At 47.9% G+C, this 18,973-nt stretch overlaps 1 protein-coding gene and 1 long non-coding RNA gene across 8 annotated transcripts; one reads left to right on the top strand and one right to left on the bottom strand.

The window, feature by feature from the left end:
* Positions 1 to 1,960: 1,960 nt before the first annotated feature.
* LOC109143274 lies at positions 1,961 to 3,730 on the bottom strand. 5 transcript variants are annotated; one of them, XR_002043328.3, is made up of 4 exons: positions 3,533 to 3,730; positions 2,878 to 3,209; positions 2,604 to 2,790; positions 1,961 to 2,130 (listed from the first exon to the last, which is right to left on the bottom strand). It is a non-coding gene; the product is annotated as an uncharacterized LOC109143274 (long non-coding RNA). The 5 variants fall into 5 exon arrangements; XR_002043327.3 differs by having other exon boundaries at positions 2,604 to 2,768; XR_002043326.3 differs by having other exon boundaries at positions 2,604 to 2,765.
* Positions 3,731 to 3,850: 120 nt separating this feature from the next.
* On the top strand, positions 3,851 to 18,137 carry GOSR2 (golgi SNAP receptor complex member 2). 3 transcript variants are annotated; one of them, XM_039565690.1, is made up of 6 exons: positions 3,851 to 3,932; positions 5,334 to 5,398; positions 6,905 to 7,013; positions 8,308 to 8,440; positions 11,145 to 11,285; positions 15,234 to 18,137. In XM_039565690.1, the coding sequence occupies exons 1-6, from the start codon at positions 3,904 to 3,906 to the stop codon at positions 15,393 to 15,395; spliced, it is 639 nt and encodes a 212-aa protein (XP_039421624.1). In that variant the 5' UTR covers positions 3,851 to 3,903; the 3' UTR covers positions 15,396 to 18,137. The 3 variants fall into 3 exon arrangements, with proteins under 3 accessions (XP_039421624.1, XP_039421625.1, XP_010412199.2); XM_010413897.4 differs by lacking the exon at positions 3,851 to 3,932 and adding an exon at positions 3,990 to 4,030; XM_039565691.1 differs by lacking the exon at positions 11,145 to 11,285.
* Positions 18,138 to 18,973: the final 836 nt, after the last annotated feature.

Here is an 18,973-nt window from a genome sequence, read left to right as displayed (position 1 = left end):
TGGCATCATTGCAGAAGGGAGGGAGGGAATGAATTTGCAGAGATGCTCCTTGACTCTTTCTTCCCTTGGCCTGGCCTTCCCCATCCTTTCCATATCCGTTTCCCTGGGATATTTATGCATAAGGGAATGATGGTCTGAGTGTTTGTGACTCTCATGGCCACTGATCAGTCTCAAAGCTGATTGTGACAGTCGTGCAGAAATGTTCTTAATTTGGGAAGATGAGCAGGAAGGTGCAATGTGTCTTTAAAAAGCTCCTTGCCCAGGGAGACCTGGGTCCAGCACATCACCCAAGAGCCTGAGAAATTTGATAGATGAGTCTCCAACATTCTTGTCATGTCTCCCCTTCTTGTTTTGCCCCCTTCCCCGGGCTGGAAGTGCTGAGAGGCATGCTGTGAGGTCTGCCTTGTGTCCGTGAGCCTGTCAGAGCTGGGACATGCAGCCCATGGCCTGCAGCTGGACTCAGAGGAGTCTCCATCAAGCACTCATCCAAACGTCTCTCCCCGGCGGAATGCCCTGGGGTTCGGCACTCCTTTGTTTTGAAAGCCACAGTTATTTGTATCAGCAAAGCATGCAAAGAGTGCCCCAAAAAGAGAGGGAGGGGGAAGAGAAAGAGAGAGGGGGGCAGAGAGTTTCTGTGCCTGATGGGATCATGCTCAGAGAAAGAGGGAGAGATGCATTATTGGAGTCTGGTATTAAACAGAGCATCAGTGTTTTTGGAGAGAGCCCCAAGTCCCGTGGCTGTGAGGGGGACAGGGGCTGGTGCAGGCAGAGCAAAGGAGACCCTGTGAGGATCCAGCTCTCCCTTGGGTGCTGCCAGGCTTCACAAGGCAGAGGAGGCAATGGGGAACACAGCAACGGGGTTCGAAAGCTGCTGCTGAATGCACATGGGGTCTGGAGATGGTGTGATAGAGAAAATCCCCCAGCTGGGTTTCTGGGAGAGCAGGGAATATGAATTCCTTTTTCTCCAGTAGATGCTACACAGGAATGACCTGGGGACATGAGAGACAGTGATAAGTGACTCTCTCCATCCCCTTTTATCCTGTTTACAATACAGAGGCTTTCCTTGAACAAAACCCTTTTTTTCCTCTCCGTGCTCCTGGCTGTTGTGTCTAAATGAGCCAATTTGCTGAAGGACTCCTCCTGGAAGGACTTGAAGTCTAACAAGAACAGACGCTGGGTTGCAGCATGTTGTTTCTGGCAAAAATCAATTTCTTCACAAAAGAACAGAAATCTGTTCTTGTATTTCAGTGCTTGCCATTTCATCAGGGCTCCTGTGATACCTCTCACAGCCCTGGCCAGGAGGGAAATCCTAGGGTCTATTTCCATTCAACTTATTTCCAGAAAATGTCTGAAACTGGGGTCTAATGGCTCAGGGAAGGGAGAGCAAAGGCCGGGGAGCGAATGTGTTTGTTACTGCTGCAGTTAATGGTTTTGTTGATGTGCTGTTTATCCTTGGGCTGATGTGATTTCTGGGGCTTGAGCTGCTGTTTGACATCCAGGGGATAATCTCTTGCCAGAGGCCTGGCTTGGCTGCATGGCAGGGCAGGGCAGACTAAGTTTGATGCATCATCTGAAACGCAAGAGATGGACCCACAGGGACAGAATCTCTCATTAATTAAAGATGCGTTCTTGTTTCCCTCTTTTATAGCTGTGTGATGCTCAGGAATGTGTTCTCCTGTGACAAGGCTGCATTCTTCAGGTGCTCACCCTGAACTGCAAATGAGCAACAACAGAAAGAACCCAACACTTTGGAGACTGTTCCAGCCTCCAGGTTTCCCAATTCGCCCAGTCTCACATCAGGAGGTGTCTGCCTTCAGCTTCCCCACCTCTGAAAATAATTTCTCACTTTTCCTCCAACGTTTGTCATCCTTCAGTAGCCTGAATTTTTGCTGCACAGTTATTTAGGTTTTGCCTAAGTAAAGTGCAGGACAAGGCTGAGGCTGCTGAAGAAAGTCTAGGATTTAAATAATTGTATTTTATTCAACTGTATTAGAGCATTTTATCGGGATGGACCCAGTTTAAGACATTATTCTTGTTGATAAAGCAGGTTTCCCTTCACACCAGAGGTGGGACAGGCATCACACACCCAGAAAAGGGCAGAATCAGCTCAACATCAGGGGAATTCAAAGCCTGAGGAACAAGTGAAAAACGAAAACATTATTAGAGGGAAGAGATAGTGGAGAAGGAGAGAGCTGAGTGCTTGTCAGGGCCATGAGACTTATAAATGATTGATCTTGTGGTATAGAGTTTAATGCTTTACAGAATACAAGCTTTTCCCGATTTTCCCCAATCAAGCTCTTTATTAGCATGAAGTTACATTTGTTGACAAGAACTGTTTTCCATTATACCACAGTGACAAGACAGAGTCATGGTCCTAATTTGAGCTTTTTAATCAATCAGTGATTGTACCTGTGCAGTTGTACCTGTGCCTCTGACATCCTGCTGCCCTGACTAACTGGGCTATACCTCCCCCCATTTTTTTTTTTTTTTTTAATAATCCACCTTCTCCTTGCTTTTCCCATGAAGTTAAAAGGTGACAGGAGTTCAGGTGGCTCAGCAGACTCTGACTATAAAGATATTGGGTTTTGTAGCCCAGTACATACAAGGAAGAGTTCTGGCTTCAACTGTAGTGTATTATCTAGTCCAAACAATGAAGAAACCATGTGCAGAAGAGTGAACTGAAAAGCAGTCTCTCATCGAGCCCCAGAGCAAGGCTGTGTGAGATAGGACAGGAACCTGCAGCTCCACCGTGAATGGGTGATATCCTGCTGGAGAGAATGTAGTGTATCTCTAAGCAGGGAGAAAAACCAGGATTATTAAGAAAGCAAAACTATTTGCAGGATGCCCTAAACTGACCGTGATCATGTGCAAACAAACCTGTGAAGTTAAGGCAGTTCTCTGGCAATGAAACACTGAATGGGACAGCAAGGCATGGTGCAGGACAGGTGTAATGATAATGAAAGAGCTGTTTTAGAAGGGATACCTTGATGAGGGATTCATCCTACGAGGAAGAAGGTATCTGCTTGGTATCTGCATCTCCAGGTGTGTTGGTCACCTGGACTTCTAGAGGTGACCTGACCTCTGGGGTTGTGTCCAGCCCTTCCTCAGCATCAGGATGTGGAGCTGCTCAGGGGAGGAGGCCACAGAGGTGCAGCAGGGCTGAAGCCCCTCTGCCATGGAGCCAGGCTGGGAGAGCTGCGGGTGTTCACCTGGACAAGAGAAGGCTACAGGGAGACCTCAGAGCCCCTTCCAGGGCCTAAAGGGGCTCCAAGAGAGCTGGAGGGGGACTTTGGACAAGGGCCTGGAGGGACAGGACACAGGGAATGGCTTCCCAGTGCCAGAGGGCAGGAATAGATGGGATATTGGGAAGGAATTGTTCCCTGAGAGGGTGGGCAGGCCCTGGCACAGGTTGCCCAGAGCAGCTGTGGCTGCCCCTGGATCACTGGAAGTGTCCAAGGCCAGGCTGGACAGGGCTTGGAGGAACCTGGGATAGTGGAAGGTGTCCCTGCCCATGGGACGGGTGGGACTATACCGTGACTCAATTCCATGCTCCGGTGCAGGGGATGCAGTTCCGCGAACCCAGGCGGCTCTCGTAGCTGACACCACCTTCGCTGACGGTACCGAGAAGCCGCAGCCACTATTTCCATGCTGCGAACGGAGGGAGCCACGGCACGATTCGTGTGGGAAGGGCCGCCCGGCCACTGCCCCTCACGGCCCCGGCCCGGCCCCTCACGGCCCCGGCCCGGCCCCTCACGGCCCCGCCACGCCTGTCCTGCAGCGCCCCCTGGCGGCGGTGTAGGGGCGGGACCGCGGCCAGGGAGGCGGAAGCGGAAGCAGCGAGAGGCGGCGGAGCCGGAAGTGGCCGGAGGCGACGTGTGCGGAGCGGAGCGGAGCTGGTGCGGAATGGAGGGGCTGTACCAGCAAACCAACAAGTGCGTGAGGGCTCGGGGGGTGCGAGGGGCTGTACCAGCAAACCAACAAGTGCGTGAGGGCTCGGGGGGTGCGAGGGGCTGTACCAGCAAACCAACAAGTGCGTGAGGGCTCGGGGGGTGTGAGGGGCTGTACCCTCAAACCAGCTGGTGTGTGAGGGATCTGGGTGTGAGGGGCTGTACCCGCACGCCGAGTGTGAGGCCGGGGCCGGGTGTGCGGGAGCCCAGGGCCGACACCCCACAGATCTCAGCGCTCTTTAAAAGCGTTTCCCCCATAAAACCCCATCCCGGAGCGGGGCCGCGGCGGGAGCAGAGCCCCGGGCCGCGTGTGCCACGTCAGCCCCGAGGGCTTGGCGATGATTCCCGTTTGTTGATGTAGATTTATTTAAAGCGTGCCCGTTTATAAGGATTTCTGCGGCAGCAGAGTGTGAGGGGTCCGGCTGCCGCAGTTTAAACCACCTCTGGAGGCGTGTGGCTCCTTAAGGATTAGTCCCACATTTGACAGGTAGTGCTGGTCTGGGGAGAGAGGAGTGGTGTGGGAATTGCAAAATAAGGCAAAAAACCTCGCGGTTCTGTTATTACAACATATGGAGTAACTCACGGGAAAGGGGCCAAAGGACATGGTTAATCTAATAGTCTGAACTTCCATGGTAATTTGCTTCTTTGTGGAGCTGTGTTCAGGGAGGTGGGGTGGTAAGAGACTTGAGTTAGATCTTGTATTGAATCATCATTTCTCTATCATTGAATAGTGATGCAGAGTGACCCTGTAGGGAAGAGCAGGACATCCTGCTGGAGGCAGCTGTTACAGATATGGAGAATGATCTTGTCCTGTTCCCGTTTCTGTAGTGCCTTATGATCATCAAATGGTTCAGGTTGAAATGGGCCTTAAAGCCCATCTAGTTCCAGAAGAATTTAACAACCATCAGTATTTTGTTTTGTTTTTCTTTGCCACTGCTTGTCCAGCAACAGTACTTTTTTATAATTAAAAGCTTTTAATTTCACTTGATGCCTGTGAATTCACATGTTGTTGAGAGTCAAAATCATTCCTTATTCATCTTTTCCTCTTGGATGTCTCCCCGCTGTCATCTCCAGACCAGGCTGAACAGCTGTTTCTTGTAGAAGAGTTGTTCTGTGCTTTTCATAATCTTCATGTTGATTTCTGTTTTTAAATAAAGTTACTTTGTAGGTGCTTATGAAGTGAGAGCACAGTTTGCTTCCTGCTGAGGACCTGGGTTGGTGGTCAGGGATGGGCTGTCTGCTCTTAACACTGTGTTGCTGATTCCTGTGCTGTTCTAAAAAGTACATTTCAGAAAAAAAAGCTGAAAAGTGAGGTACTGAGAAATGATTTTATAGCTGTTAAGTGACTTCTCTGTTCCTTTTCTCTTTCTCTTTCTCTCCTGACAGGCAGGTCCATGAGGTCCAGTCTTACATGGGGCGCCTGGAGACTTCAGACAAAGAGTCAGTGCACTGTAAGTAATGAGTGAGTGAGGGAGGTTGATTTAGTTTGCATCTTCAACCTTATATGCCTTCTCATATTTACAGTCATTATTGTAACAAATTTAGCTCCTGAGTCATTGTGATCAGCTGCTGAGACACATCACCAATTCAGAATGCACTGAAATCATTGTACTGTCTAACCTCAATAAGGTGATGTTCTGTATGAGGACAGAGCAGAAAAGACAGGACAAGAATTTACCTCATCTTCCTGTTATAATCCTTTAACTGACAGAGAGTGCTTGCTGTGGATGCTTCTTTAATATCGTGGTAGAATGCCAGATTTTTGGTGCTGTTAGGTTTTCGAACTCATGCTCAGGGTGTCTGTGCAGGCCTTCAGCACAAAGAGATCAAAATCCCCACATCGATGGAGGTTTTTTGGACACTTTGAATTAATGAACAGCTTGGTGTGGACGGAACTGCAAATTGAGAGCATCTCTGGGCCAGTTTGTTAGAAGCTCAGAAAGCTGAGAGATGTGACTGTGCCTGCCCTGCTGTGTTGTTATCCCCTCAGCATCCACCAGCTGGCAGCTTTCCCCTAAAGATGCTCAGTGCAGTTTCTGGGGAACATGCTGTGTGATTTTGTGTGCAGGAACTTAAGCAGGATGATCCTGACAATTGCTGCTGCAGCAGAGTCAGAACCTGTAATTCCACCTGCTTATAGGAAATGTGTAGAACCATTAGGTCTGAAATTGCCTCAGTAAATTTGGACTATAACCCTGTGCTCATAAATGACTAATAAGAAGATGCTCTGATATGTGTGGCAGGACTTTTTACCCCAGTGCAGAATTGGCACGTGTATTTTGGACCTGTGCTTGAACCCTTAATTCCTGCATGAGTCACTAATAATGGGTTTCATCAGGAACTTCTGAGGTGAAAGGACACTGCATTGACTGGATGCATTTCTGCACAGGTTCACTGACTTCTCTTACCTTGAACACATTTGTGAACCACGTCTGGGCTGTAGAAAGGGCTGTGATAATATTCCTATCAAAAAAGAATGACTTACTAATCCAGGTTGTGGGTTTTGTGGTGGTTATACCACTCCTCCTACAATGCCATACTTCCCAGACTGCTGAATGTGGTTTTCTGGGAAGTCCTGGTATGTGGAGTGGTTGGCAGGTGGTTGATGATGCTTCTCTGTGTTCTTGTGAGAGCAAATCCTGCCGAGGGAGCAGGAAGGGGGCTGCAGGGGGAATGTAGGGGCTTGAAATCCTAATTCATGGACCTGATGGGGAAAGAGGCTCAGATGTATGAAAAGAGCAGGGGCTTTCCTCAGAGCAGGAGGGAAAGGTGAGAGTGTCAAATTACTGCGCTAAAGAAGTGACATTTCATGATATTTATAGTTCCCAGTTACCTGATTATTTTCATCCAGTAAGGATGTCAGGTTTTACATACTGCCTTGAATGCTTTTGATCTTTTACCTTCATCAGATTGCAGTTCTTTAATTCAAATCAAATTCTCTTTTTATTTCCTTGCAGTGGTAGAAAATGAGATTCAGGCAAGAATAGACAACATATTCAGCAACTTGGAACGTCTGGAAATCCTGTCCAGCAAAGAACCTCCCAACAAGCGGCAGAATGCCAAACTGTGAGTTCACTGCTTTGCTTTGATTATGCAGGGTAGTCTTTGTAATTATTTTAATTAAATTTGTTGAAACCCTTTGCCTTTTGATTTGTGTGAAATCTTTGTATTTTGCATAACTTATCTCTGTGCTCTACAATAGCAAAATTGAGGCACAGAGGCAAAATTGCTTTCCTCTGTTTAACCACAGGATAATGAGAATCATTAAGGTTGGAAAAGACCTCAAAGATCATCAAGTCAGACTGGTGATGCAGCTGGATTCTTGGCTCTGTTCTCAGATGAGCAGAACATGCACTTGGATGCTCTCTCTCTCTCACTTGCTTTTAATGGCACTTGTGGAGGTAGAGAGTAAAATTCCTTCAGTTGGTGTCATTTTTTCTGGGCTATTTTCCAAGCTGTTGGTGACTGAAACAAAGAGGTTTCTGAAGTGAGCAATATTTTGAGCAAGGAGCTTGGACCACAAACATCAGGACTTGCTGTTCTTAATTAATTCTGTGACTCAGTTATTAATGTTTAGTCCAAAATCCCATTGTAGATAGTAGGGGTGGATTTCATGTCACCTGTATTAAAGAAAGAGGTCAGTATCTGAAATACTCATTGATTTCTTTATAGAATCCTGGAATGGTTTGGGTTGGAAGGGGCCTTAAAGATCAGTTCCAACCCCTGCCACGGGCAGGGACACCTTCCACTAGGTCAGGATAATCGGGTAATCAAATATTAAACTTAACCAATCATTTAATCAGGGCCAGTGGAGTTCTGGACATGATTTGTTTCAGCCCAGTGGAGATGTCTGAGATGTCTCTTGTATCGCCCACTGACTTTTGAGCTCCTTTTAATAAACCCTCAAACTTAAGAACATGGTGCTAATTAAAGAAACTGGAAAGCTTCATCTTCTTTGTGAAGAGGGGTCATTAAATAGAACCTGTACAAATCCTACCATCTTCCCAAATCTGTGTTAAATGAGGAACAGATATTGTTATATAACTCCTGAGGAGACAGTCCGTGGGATAGGATGTCCAAGAGAGCTCAGGAGTTCTGCTTCACATTCTGTCATTAGCCTGGAAGCTAAATAATTGATTAAAATAAATAACCACCCATGAAAGAATCACCTGTGTAGTAGAAAAATGAGACAGGGAAGATGTAAGTGTGGAATTCGGCCTAGCATTGGATGCCCTGCATTTTCTAGAGAAGTAGAACCCGTCATTCCTTGTTGTTCATCACTGTTAATTTATGATGCTCCTTTGCTGATACAAAAACCACCAGAAAAGAAGAGTGTTTTTATGTTGCTGGTCCTTTGCAGGCGAGTTGACCAGCTGAAATACGATGTGCAGCACCTGCAGACAGCTCTGAGGAACTTCCAGCACCGCCGGTACCTGCGGGAGCAGCAGGAGCGGCAGCGGGAGGAGCTGCTGGCTCGCACCTTCACCACCAACGTAAATATCTGTGCTTGGGCTCCCAGTGCTCCACAGCTCAAATCCATCAGGGGGGTGTCAGGCAGGATGTAAACAGGACTGTTGGGAGCTGCTGTGAGTGTGAGTGAAGGTAGAGAAGAATCAAAAAATGTGGGGATCAAGTCCAGCTCTCATGAGGAAAAGCTGGGCTCTTAAGGCAGCAGGGAAAGGCTCCAGAAGCTGCTGCTCCTGTTTTATCCAGTGCAGTTCCACCTGGGTTTACATAGCAGTTGTAAAAGGGTCAGTGAGGTAGGTACCAAAGTGTACATTTACTTGGATTTGTGTTAAATGTTTGCCAAATCCTGAGAGCTGTGAAAAGCCTGGCTTTACACACCCCACTGGCAGCAGGTGTCAGCAAACTTCAGTTTAGCCAAACACAAAGCACACAGCTGGATCGAAGGCCTGCTTTTTGCCTGGAAATGAGTCAAAAAGTTGGTAATAACATGAATGTATTCCACCTGTTCTTATTAATTCTTAGTTCTTGCATTGGGAAGCCCCCCCAGTGCAAATTCCTGGAGGAATTTTGCTCTGAATAATGCAGCTTTGCTTTCAGATTTTACTTTTCTGCAACTAGAAAGTTAGTCTTGTTGTTGTTGGGGCTTTTTTTATACTACTATTCTTTATTTAAAAAAAAATATTCTCCTTTTTTTCCCCTTTTTAAAGGCATCTCACCTAACATTCGTTATCTGTGTTGTCAGTCACTGTCAGGGCAAGAAAGAAAGAATGTGTGCAGTCCTAATGAACTAAGATTTGGGCAGTTCGATGCATTTCTCAAAGCCTGCCAGAAAGATAATGTCTGGTATTGTGTTGGCTATTTCAAAATTATAAACAAGGCTTGAAAGGAACACTGCAGTTTGTTGTTTTTGAAACATTGTGGTGTTTCCCTGCAAGTCGGGACAGGTTTTTCCTACAGGAAAATTTGCTGTTCAGAAACAAAAAGTGTGTAAGTGGAACAGTTTTAAAGAGCAGTAGCAGGCTTACAGATGCAAAATATAGAGCAAATGGGTTATTTTATCCTTCAGATATTGAAAGGTATCACAGATAAAAAAAGACACGATTATTTTGTATTTCTTTTTAGCTTGCTACAAGAATGTGGCTTTAAAATGATCATTTAATACGAAAATGATGATTTATTTGTCAGTTATCAGCCTCTCTTGGTTACAGGTTTACACAGTTCCTATTCATGTACTCCCCTATTCTACCAGAGATGTCAACTGAGTGTGTAAATCAGTGGAACATCCAGAACAGCTTTTTGAAGCTTGTAGCAGTGTTCTGAACAGTTTGCTTAATTCAGAGTTTTAAATGGTCTTTATCTTTAAAGCCTTTCCTTGTACCTGGAGAAAATCACAAGCAGCAAAACAGAGCTGTGGTGCCATCTCATCTCCTCGGGAGGGGGGGTCACAAATCTACTTCTCTATTTTAATTGCTGCCTTATAGTGGATAAAAAAAAACCTTGTACAGAAATGGAATCTGCTGTTTTGGAGGTTGTTAAATCTCTGGAATAAGAGCCATTCACTTGGAAATCTCAGTGCTTCTGCTCAGAGACGTGCGTGAGCCTTGGTGCTGCGTTCACAGTGGGCCAGGGTTGTGTGTTCTGCCACAGCCCCTTCATCCAGGGCCTTTGAGAGCTCTGTCCCTGATTCTTCCTTCTTCCACAGTGAGCAGAACCCCTGCCCAGGCTCTGGGTCCTACGTGGCATTTTCAGATGAACATTTGGGGTTATTACCAAAGAGTCTGTTCAGAGCACGTTCTGCTGTGTCTGTGTGTCACCTGCAGCTGCTGGGCACAGGGAGGGTGTTCATCATCTCTGACTGATTTCTGCCTTTGGGTGGTTCTTGTTCTGAATACCTGGAGCAGGTGATCAGTGTTCCCAACACTTCTCCCTTACCAGTATCCCAGTTCCTGCTCTAAACCATGTGGGAGCAGTGAGCCATTTCCTTGCCCCTCTGGAAGGAGTGGTGTCCAGAAAACAGAGACCTGGAGGCCTTTGGCAGACAGGGGTGATCCCATCCCTGGCCTCTTGTGCAGTCCAGATTAGAGTTTTACCCTGTTATTTCCATTTCAAGATTCCTAGTTCCTAGTTGAATGCATCTTTTCTGGAAAAACTTGAAAAATACTAATTTTTAATAATTTTTTTTTTTTTAAATGAGGTCCCTGGGTGATGAGTGAGCCAGAGCTCAGGGAACCAGGCCCATGTCTGTTTGCTCTCACTGCCAGAAATTCGCGCTATTTTGTAAATGTTTAGATGTCATCTCCAACATTTTGTTTTTCAGGCCTTTTGTTGCTCAGAAATGTGGTGTGAAATCTTCCACAAGTCTTTCATTTGCAGTGATCAGTGACTAAGCACCTTCTTGGTGTTTAACACCTTGTTAAACACCTTCTGTTAGCTTTGATGTTCTCTCTTGCAGTCCCCTTTCCTACTGAGATTATAAAAATTCTCTGCTTTTGCTCTTTTCATCCTTGAGATCTCATTGCAGCTGAGCATCTGCTCAGCTTTGCCTTTTCGCTTCCTCCCTGTCTTCTCTAAATGACTCTTTTCACTCAAACATCAATGCTGTATTTAAAATCATTATGAAAAAAAATGTTTAAGCGCAGTCCTCCAAGTCCTGTTGGGTTTTTGCAGTGTCTGCTGGTGCATGTTGTGTTTCTGAGTGAGCAGGTAACCGAGTCCCTGCTTTCCCTACAGGACTCTGACACCACCATCCCGATCGACGAAACCTTGCAGTTTAATGAATCCCTGCAGAGTGCCCACCGTGGCATGGATGAGCTTATTGGCAGTGGCACCAACATCCTGCAGGGCCTGAGGGACCAGAGAGTCACATTAAAGGTGGGGGCATCATTTTTTACCAGAAAGACCCCACGTTTTTCTGTGTTTATGCTGATCAGGCTAAGTAAAATCAATATATGTGTTGTTTCAGTACATTGCTCCGAGCTGAGGATGCTGGAAAGGCCCAAAATTCATTTAAACAACCAGAAATCTTTACATTTTATCATCCTTTAATACCCTTAAGATCTCTTGGGGCTGGCTGGCCTTCACCTGCAGGGCAGCATCTGGAGTGCTGAGTGTTATGTTTTATTCCATTATGTTTGTTTTTCTTTGGTTGATTGTTGTTTTTTAGTTCAGGTTCAGGAGCAGCAGTAGCTGGCTGGCAGGGAAATGTTGGTTCAGATGAACATCCCTCGGAGCAGCCACAAAGTTGGGTGTAGAGCACTTGGGGTTAAGATTAGTAATAAAGATATTGCACCTCAACAGTCCCTCCTTCCCTGCTGGTATGCATTGCTGCATGTCTCTTCATAGCAAATATTTGTCTTTTATTTTACAGACTGCTCAAAGTGATGGTAAATTTTGAGTGAAAAGCTCAGGGATACAAAAAGCTTTTTAATAAGAAGCGTGTGGGGAGAAATGGGACTTTTGAAAAATGTAGGGGAATGCCTGTGTTGTATCCATCTTCTGATGGGGATAACCACTGTTGTCAGTTTTGTGACACTGCTTTGTTTTGGGATGTATTTGCCAGATTTAGGCATTTTTAATGACATAAATCCCAGATTTGGTCAGGTCTGTCACACCTGCAGCTCCATGGTGTGGCAGGCAGTGTAAGCCTGGTCTGCACTCCAGCTGGCACATGGGGAGCTGAGCTGGATGTGCACAGGCACTTTGCTGCCCTGATCTCAGGGTTCTTGGCTGCCTGGTGTTCCCTGAGCCCTGCACAGGACCAGCAGAGGGTCCAAAGCAGGGCTGCAGCTCCTTTTCTGCTCCCTAGTCTGGTGTCCAGGCCCTGCACCCACAGATGTTACACAGAGACATTAAAGCAGAGTTTAAAGCTGAGTTCTTTCCAAGATGAGGTTTAGCTTCTTGGTTCAGGTCAATTGTTCACTGACCTGGTGAATATGGATTTGTTTTAAGACAAGGTCCATTACTAGAAAAACCTCAGTGGGTAGTTCAGTGTTCATTGCAGAGGAATGGTGTTGCTGAGCAGTCTGGCCACAGGACTGGTGGGGACAGGGAGGGGTTCTGCTGCCAGTTCATGAGGAAAGGGCTGGAAGGACTCATTACTAGTGCTGGGAGAGGACTGGGGTTTGTGAATGCTTTTTGGAAAGAGCACCTTCCTTGAAGTTCCTGCATCCCTGAGAGGATTGTGGACATTTGTCCTCGGTGTTGAGCACTGGGTTGCTTTGGTGGCTGATCACATTGGCCTGGGGCATCCAATCATCAGTGTTCCTGTGCTGCACACAGGGAATTGGAGTTGATTCTCCAAGCTGGGATATCACTGATCCAAGGTAATCTCTGATGAGGGACTGGATGAAGCACATGGATTCTGGAGGGTCCCAGAGAAGGAGGTGCATCCCATCACAGGTCAGGAGAGCTCAACCACAGCTGGCCAGTGCCATAGAGAAGCCCTGGCAGGACCTGGTGCCCTGCAGAGATAAGGAAATGCTGTTTCTTGTAGCACCACCAGTCCTGCGTGGCTGCTTTTGCTGGCTGGCTGGCAGTGACTGCCTGGTTCCTGCTGGATCTCCCTGGGCCTCCTGGCTCTCCTCCAGCCTTTGCCAGGCACGTGAGCTCTGGGCCAGCCCTGCAGCAGGGAATTGCTGGGTGTCTGTCTATGGCTGCTCATACACACAGTCTGTGCTTTTGGGGCCATCGTGTTCCTGGGGGATGTTGCTTCTCCCTCGCAGGTGAGGAAATGTCTGTTTATGTTCCTTTTCCCCTTACTCAGTTTTTCTTACACTGAGAACATCTGGCAGAAGCAGCTGGTGTAGAGACAGCCTACAAAGAGAAATGGGTTAATGTGGAATCATGGAATATCCCATGTTGGAAGGGCCTCCCAAGGATCACTGAGTCCAACTCCGGGCACAGACACCCCAACAGCCCCACCCTGGGCATCCCTGGCAGCGCTGTCCCAGCGCTCCTGCAGCTCTGGCAGCCTCGGGGCCGGGACCATTCCCTGGGGAGCCTGGGCAGTGTCCAAACACCCTCTGGGGACAGATCCTTTCCCTGATCTCCATCCCAAATCCCCCCTGACACAGCTCCAGCTGTTCCCTGGGGTCCTGTCCCTGTCACAGAGCAGAGATTGGAGCTGCAGCCCCCACTGAGCTCTGCCCTCAGTCTCCTCTGCTCCAGCTGAACAAGTGACCTCTGCTGCTCCTCCTGTGGCCTCTCCAGACCCTTCCCCACCCTCGTGTCCCTCCTCTGGACACTAATAGCTTTATTCTCTGTAACTTTGTGCATTTTGGCTATAAATAGACAGGTACGGAATGAGTATTCCCAGAAGTGATCCGGTTCTACAATTTCACTGTTCTGTGACTGCAGGAATTGAAGAGCTTTCCCTTTCTATGGTTTGCTTTCATTTTAAAGCTTCATATTTGGTTTCTGTTCTCCCAGCACGGTTTGGTTTTGTTCTGAAGCAGTGTGAAATGATTCTGCGGAGACAGGAAGGTGCTGAGCCTGAGAGCAGTGCACAAGAGGTTAATGAGAGGTGTGGGAAATGGAGAAAACAGATTATGTGGAACTAGCAGAGACACAACCTGACCAGTGAAGGGCCTGAACTGCCTTGAACACTGATGATGTAGTTCAGCACTGCAAGTCTGTGTTTTATGAACTGAGACACTTTTCCATGTGGGTCTAATATAGTTGATCTAAATTCTCTCCTTGGAGAGCCTTCCTGATCTTGAGTCAAGTTTATACTCAAGACAGTTCCCAATTTCCGCATTTTCACTCTTTTGAGACCAAAAATAACGTGGACTGAAGAAGGGAGGCTGAAGATTTTATTTCAAAGTCAAAGCATGGAATTCAGCACTGTGATGGGAATCTGTGCTGTTGACTTGGCTCAGAGATGAACCCAGTGTTACAGCATCCTGTAGTGGGGTGTTCTGTCAGGGACAGCCCAGATGTCACCGTGAGGGACTGTCCATTATCCCTGGCCTGGCAGGGCCCCTCCTGGCAGTTGCCCTGAGCACACGTGGGTGTGAGGAGGGTCCTGGCCTGTGTCTGGCTGTGGCTCAGTGCTCTGCCTGCCCACAGGTGTGTACAGCTTTCCTGGAAGGGTCCTTCTCACCTCCTGTGCCATTGGGACTCTGCAGCCCTGAGTCCTCTCCCTTCTCCCCACTCGGGACAATATCCCACCCTGACCTGTGCCTGGAGCACGTCTCTGTGCCAGTATTTCATACTGTTTCCTCCAACCACTGCCCTGAAATAAAGCAGCATTCCTGTTGTGTCCCTGCTGCTGATGTAATCGTGGGATCCACATTCCTAATTCTAAGTGTCCTGCCTGCAGCACCCTGTGCTTTTCTGTGCAAGGATTTCAGCAAATGGCATTAATTACACATTTATCTTCCTTTTTTCTGCCATTTACCTTGCAAGTGTCTGGACCTTCTCAGTCAATCTCTGTTGGTATGAACTGTACTTCAGCAAGGGGAGCTCTGCACAAAACCTTGCCTGGTCAGAGCTTGAAGTTCTTTTTAGACTGTGACTAGAACAGGACCAGGAAAATTCTTACTCTTGCTTAGGGAGTGCATTTTTCTGAGACACTTTTTATCTTGTCTCTGTCCAGACAGATTGTTTTGTGTCTTTAACCATGTTCCTGTTCATGTGTATGAATTAATTAGTCAAACATCCAGTTGTTTCCAGGGTCCTGTGGCCACCTCCTGTGGAATGGGAGGGATGGTTGGCTGGGAGAAGTCCGTGGACTAGAATCCACACAGAAATATGTGTGGACTGTGGAATAAGAAGGCTCAGAGCATGAGTGTAATTGTGTCATTGCTGTGTTGTCTTCAGGGCACTCACAAGAAGATCCTGGACGTTGCCAACATGCTGGGCCTGTCCAACACGGTGATGCGGCTGATTGAGAAACGCGCCTTCCAGGACAAGTTCCTCATGCTGGGGGGGATGGCCGTGACCTGCCTCATCATGTTCCTCGTCGTGCAGTACCTGACATGAGCTGCTGAACTCCTGCAAGAGGAGTGTCTCCAGGACTGACTTTCCTCTGGGTGCTGCTTTGGATGAGCCCTTTCCGTGGACTTCAGAGTTTACAAATCCCACTCGGACAGTGTCACGTGGAAAGCACGTCGGGAAATGGATGTGTCCGGGGATGCTGTGCTTGAGAATGGCCCTGTGAAAATAACCCCTGGCCTTTACTGCTCTCACCTCAAGCCTGCAGGTTGAACAGTCTGGTTAATAGGAAGCAGAAGTGAACATTGTGCCCAGTTGTAGCAAGGCAGGAATGTCCCTTTGGGCACACAGGGATGGGAGGATGCAAAGGCACAGCATAGGATGCAGCGAGTCTTTCCTGTGCTGGCCAGCACTGACCTGACCCCTGCACTTCGCACAGAGAATTTCACAGTGTTCATGGGCCTGAGTTCAGCCTGTGGGACTGAGTGTGCAAAAAGAGTTGGGAGGTGAAGGGCTCCCATCTGCGGTTCCATTTGCTTGGAGGAGGAGGATGTGTGGGGAAGAGTCTTAGAGCACGGTTATAACCTCAGTTAACTTCACACACGGTATTAACCAGCACAGATCTCTCTGGTTTAGGCTGAAATGCTGCTCTGCTCATCTGAGGGATGTTCTGGTACCTCTCTCTGCCCTGCTGCTTCCCAGGGGATGCTGACTGCTGTGCTCCCTCCTGCTTCCACTGGGATGCACATCAGGCCTGTGGCATCTCCCTGGGTCTCCTGCCAAATCCAGCCTCCTAAACTGACATTTCTAATGCTGAAGCACAGAGATTTGGGGAGCTGCGTTCATTTCCTGAGGTGCTGGTTGGGTTTGGGGCTCTGGAGCTGGAACTTATGTGGATAGAGCAGGTGAGTCCCCCTGTACTGCCTGGAGGTGTGGGATTGTTCACAGAGCTGGAACAGGTTCTTCACACCAGAGGAATGGTGGGATCAGCACAACAGGCCTGGCACTGAAAATCAGCTTGGTATGGGGAGTTCCCTCAAGTTTGTGCCTTGGGATGGTGATGTCCCCATCCTTGGGAAGGGTGTTCCCTGTGGTACCCTCTGCACCTGTGGAGTTACTGTGAAAGACACTGGGACATGTCACCTCCCGGGGGTGGTGCTGGCTGGGACTCGTCTCCTTGGGGTCATTCCCTGTCTCAGTGAAACACTGGAGCTGTGAGATCCTTGTCTCAATCCAGCACTGCTTTCCCTGCAGACTGGGGATGTCTGACAGAGGGGCCATCCTGGGATTTTGGGCATCATCCATTTCTGTCACCCTACAGAGCCATTCCCATCCCAATGTGCAGCAAGTCTGGAGCATTCCCTGATGTCTGACAGTGGCCCAGAGGTGTCATATCCAGATGATGTGGCCTCATGCTGGCAATTCCTTCCTTGTTTTCTGTCTGGAATGGTTGTGGGTCTCTGGATTAGTAACTAATCACAAGTTCTGCATTCTGTCCTCACTGCACTGAGCTTTGCTTTCATTATGTGGCTTGTTGCAAACTGGGAGAAGGAATTTTAGGGAATGTGGACCATGAGACGGGGCCATGCTGGTGACCAGAGCTGGGGTGGGGCCCAGCCAGACCCCCAGTGTGACCAGTGGCCCCTGTCCATGGACTTCTCCATGTATTTGATACTTCTGGAGTGTTTCCTGCTCTTGGAGTTCCCTATTTGTCCAGGTTTTCCAAGGAAATACTGTAGCAGAGCAAATACAGAACTGGTTTTCATTTGAGCCCAAGGGAGTAAGGAATTAAAGGAAAAGAGGGAATCTGCAGTGATGGAGCATCTGTGTTGCTGTGTCTGTAATAGAAATCATAAATCCAAATTTGCCTGAAATTTATTTTGGATATGAAATCTGATGGATTCAGCCCTTGAGAGGGCAGCTGAGCACTTACAGGGGGTCCCTGGCAAATCTCAGTTCCAATGAACTGATCCAATTCCACTTGATTTTACAGTGTTGGTGTTTAGAGTTTAAAGCTGTTATTGTTTAAAGTTTCTGTAGCTGTGACCTGGTGTAGCAGGGTTTATCTTACACCAGGCTGGGACTCTGGCCAATCTTTTGGGCTGCAGTAGGAGCCATAACATACTTGGAACTGGATTTTTTTTCTGTTTCTGAGCCTAGCTTGGCATTTTAATAGACGTTTTCCTCTTGATTTATTCTGCCTTCTCCGTGTCCCTGCACAGGCTGATTTCCCCTTGGTGAGCCAAGTGTCCTTGCTACCCATGGCATCCAAAGGTGACATGTGGGGCTTGAAGGAACCACCTGGGGAACTGGATTTGAGGATGTGTGACATCAAACATGTTTGCAGTGCCTGTGAAATCCAAAGAGATTTCCAAGAGCATCCGTGCTCTCAGGTGGTTTGTGTGAAACTCCAAAAGCCTCCATTGCAGTGGGACAGGGCAGGGACATTTGTGGTTCCTTCAAGCCCCACCTCTCCCCTTTGGATGCAGTGGGAGATGAGCTGGAGCCCTGGTGGGATTGTGGGCCCTGCCAAAGGAAGTGAACTGGAGGCCAGGAGGCTTTGCTGCTGTAGCTTGGTGGTGTTTCCTTCCTCACTGAACACCTCACTTCTGCTTCCAAACTGTGGCACGAGTTCCAGCTCTGGGAGGAGCTGCTCTCTCAAGAGGGGACTCTGTGGGAATTCATTTGCCTCTGGAATAAAACTTTTTACCAGTATTTTATACATAAAGGAGCAAGGGTGGGATGTGATTCATGTGATGGTCTGTGAATAAAGATTTTTTTCAACCAAAATTGAGGGGTTTTTTTTACCTTTACCACCATGTTGGGGCCAAAAGAAACAAGCAGGACCAGTTCCAGGATTGATCCTGGTTCAGTGTGGATGGAGGAGGGGTCTGCAGGGGAGGGGGCCACGGGGCTGCTGTGGGGGGCTCCCATTTGGGTCACAGTAGGAAATGGGTCCCACTGCACTGGGGCTGGAAGGAGTGGGAGCCTGTGCTGTCTGTACCAGACCTCACTGGTCAGACTGGTGGGATGTGGCTGGCTGGGACAGCCCCAGAGCTGGTGGCGGTTCAGAAAAGGGGCTAGAAATGGGTGGGTGATGGAACAGCAGTGGGGAGGAGCTGGGGGCACATCCAGGCCCTTGCTGTGCTCTGCCCACCTCCCCTTAGGCCCTTGGATGGGCCAGACCTTCCTCTCCCTCTCTACCAGCCAGTGATGCAGGTGAAAGGGTTCTAATTAAGAGTAGTGAAGGAAGATGGAAATGTGGCTCTTGATAAAGAGATTGTGAAATTAAAATGTGAGAGCAAGGGGTTGGATTATCTTCCTCTTGTTCTTATGTTCTGTTTTGAAGTCATTCCAGTCCCCACAGCTACAAAACACTTATTAAATCAGAAAATACCCAGCAAAGAATGCCGAAACTTGTCAGTGCTGTACGTAGGAGCTTGATGCAGAGGTGGGAGCAGCCTGTGGCAGTGCTGGGATGGGGCTGCAGCAGTTCTGCAGAGGCCTGCGGCGGCCACCCTGCCCTTAACGAGAACCCCGTGTAGAGAGCAACTTGTTTATGTTACCTTTGATAAAGGCTGAAGTAAAGACAATTCAGCCAAATTAAATTTAATAAAGAAATAGAT

Source organism: Corvus cornix, chromosome 27 (assembly GCF_000738735.6).
Source record: "Corvus cornix cornix isolate S_Up_H32 chromosome 27, ASM73873v5, whole genome shotgun sequence".
NCBI lineage: Eukaryota > Metazoa > Chordata > Aves > Passeriformes > Corvidae > Corvus > Corvus cornix.
This window is presented reverse-complemented; position numbering and strand designations above follow the sequence as displayed.

Excerpts from the sequence above, each read along its gene's own strand:
- GOSR2 (XM_039565690.1), top strand. The coding sequence starts at position 3,904 with ATGGAGGGGCTGTACCAGCAAACCAACAA. Across the intron at positions 5,399-6,904 it reads AGACAAAGAGTCAGTGCACT|TGGTAGAAAATGAGATTCAG; the intron begins GTAAGTAATGAG and ends ATTTCCTTGCAG. Across the intron at positions 11,286-15,233 it reads ACCAGAGAGTCACATTAAAG|GGCACTCACAAGAAGATCCT; the intron begins GTGGGGGCATCA and ends TGTTGTCTTCAG.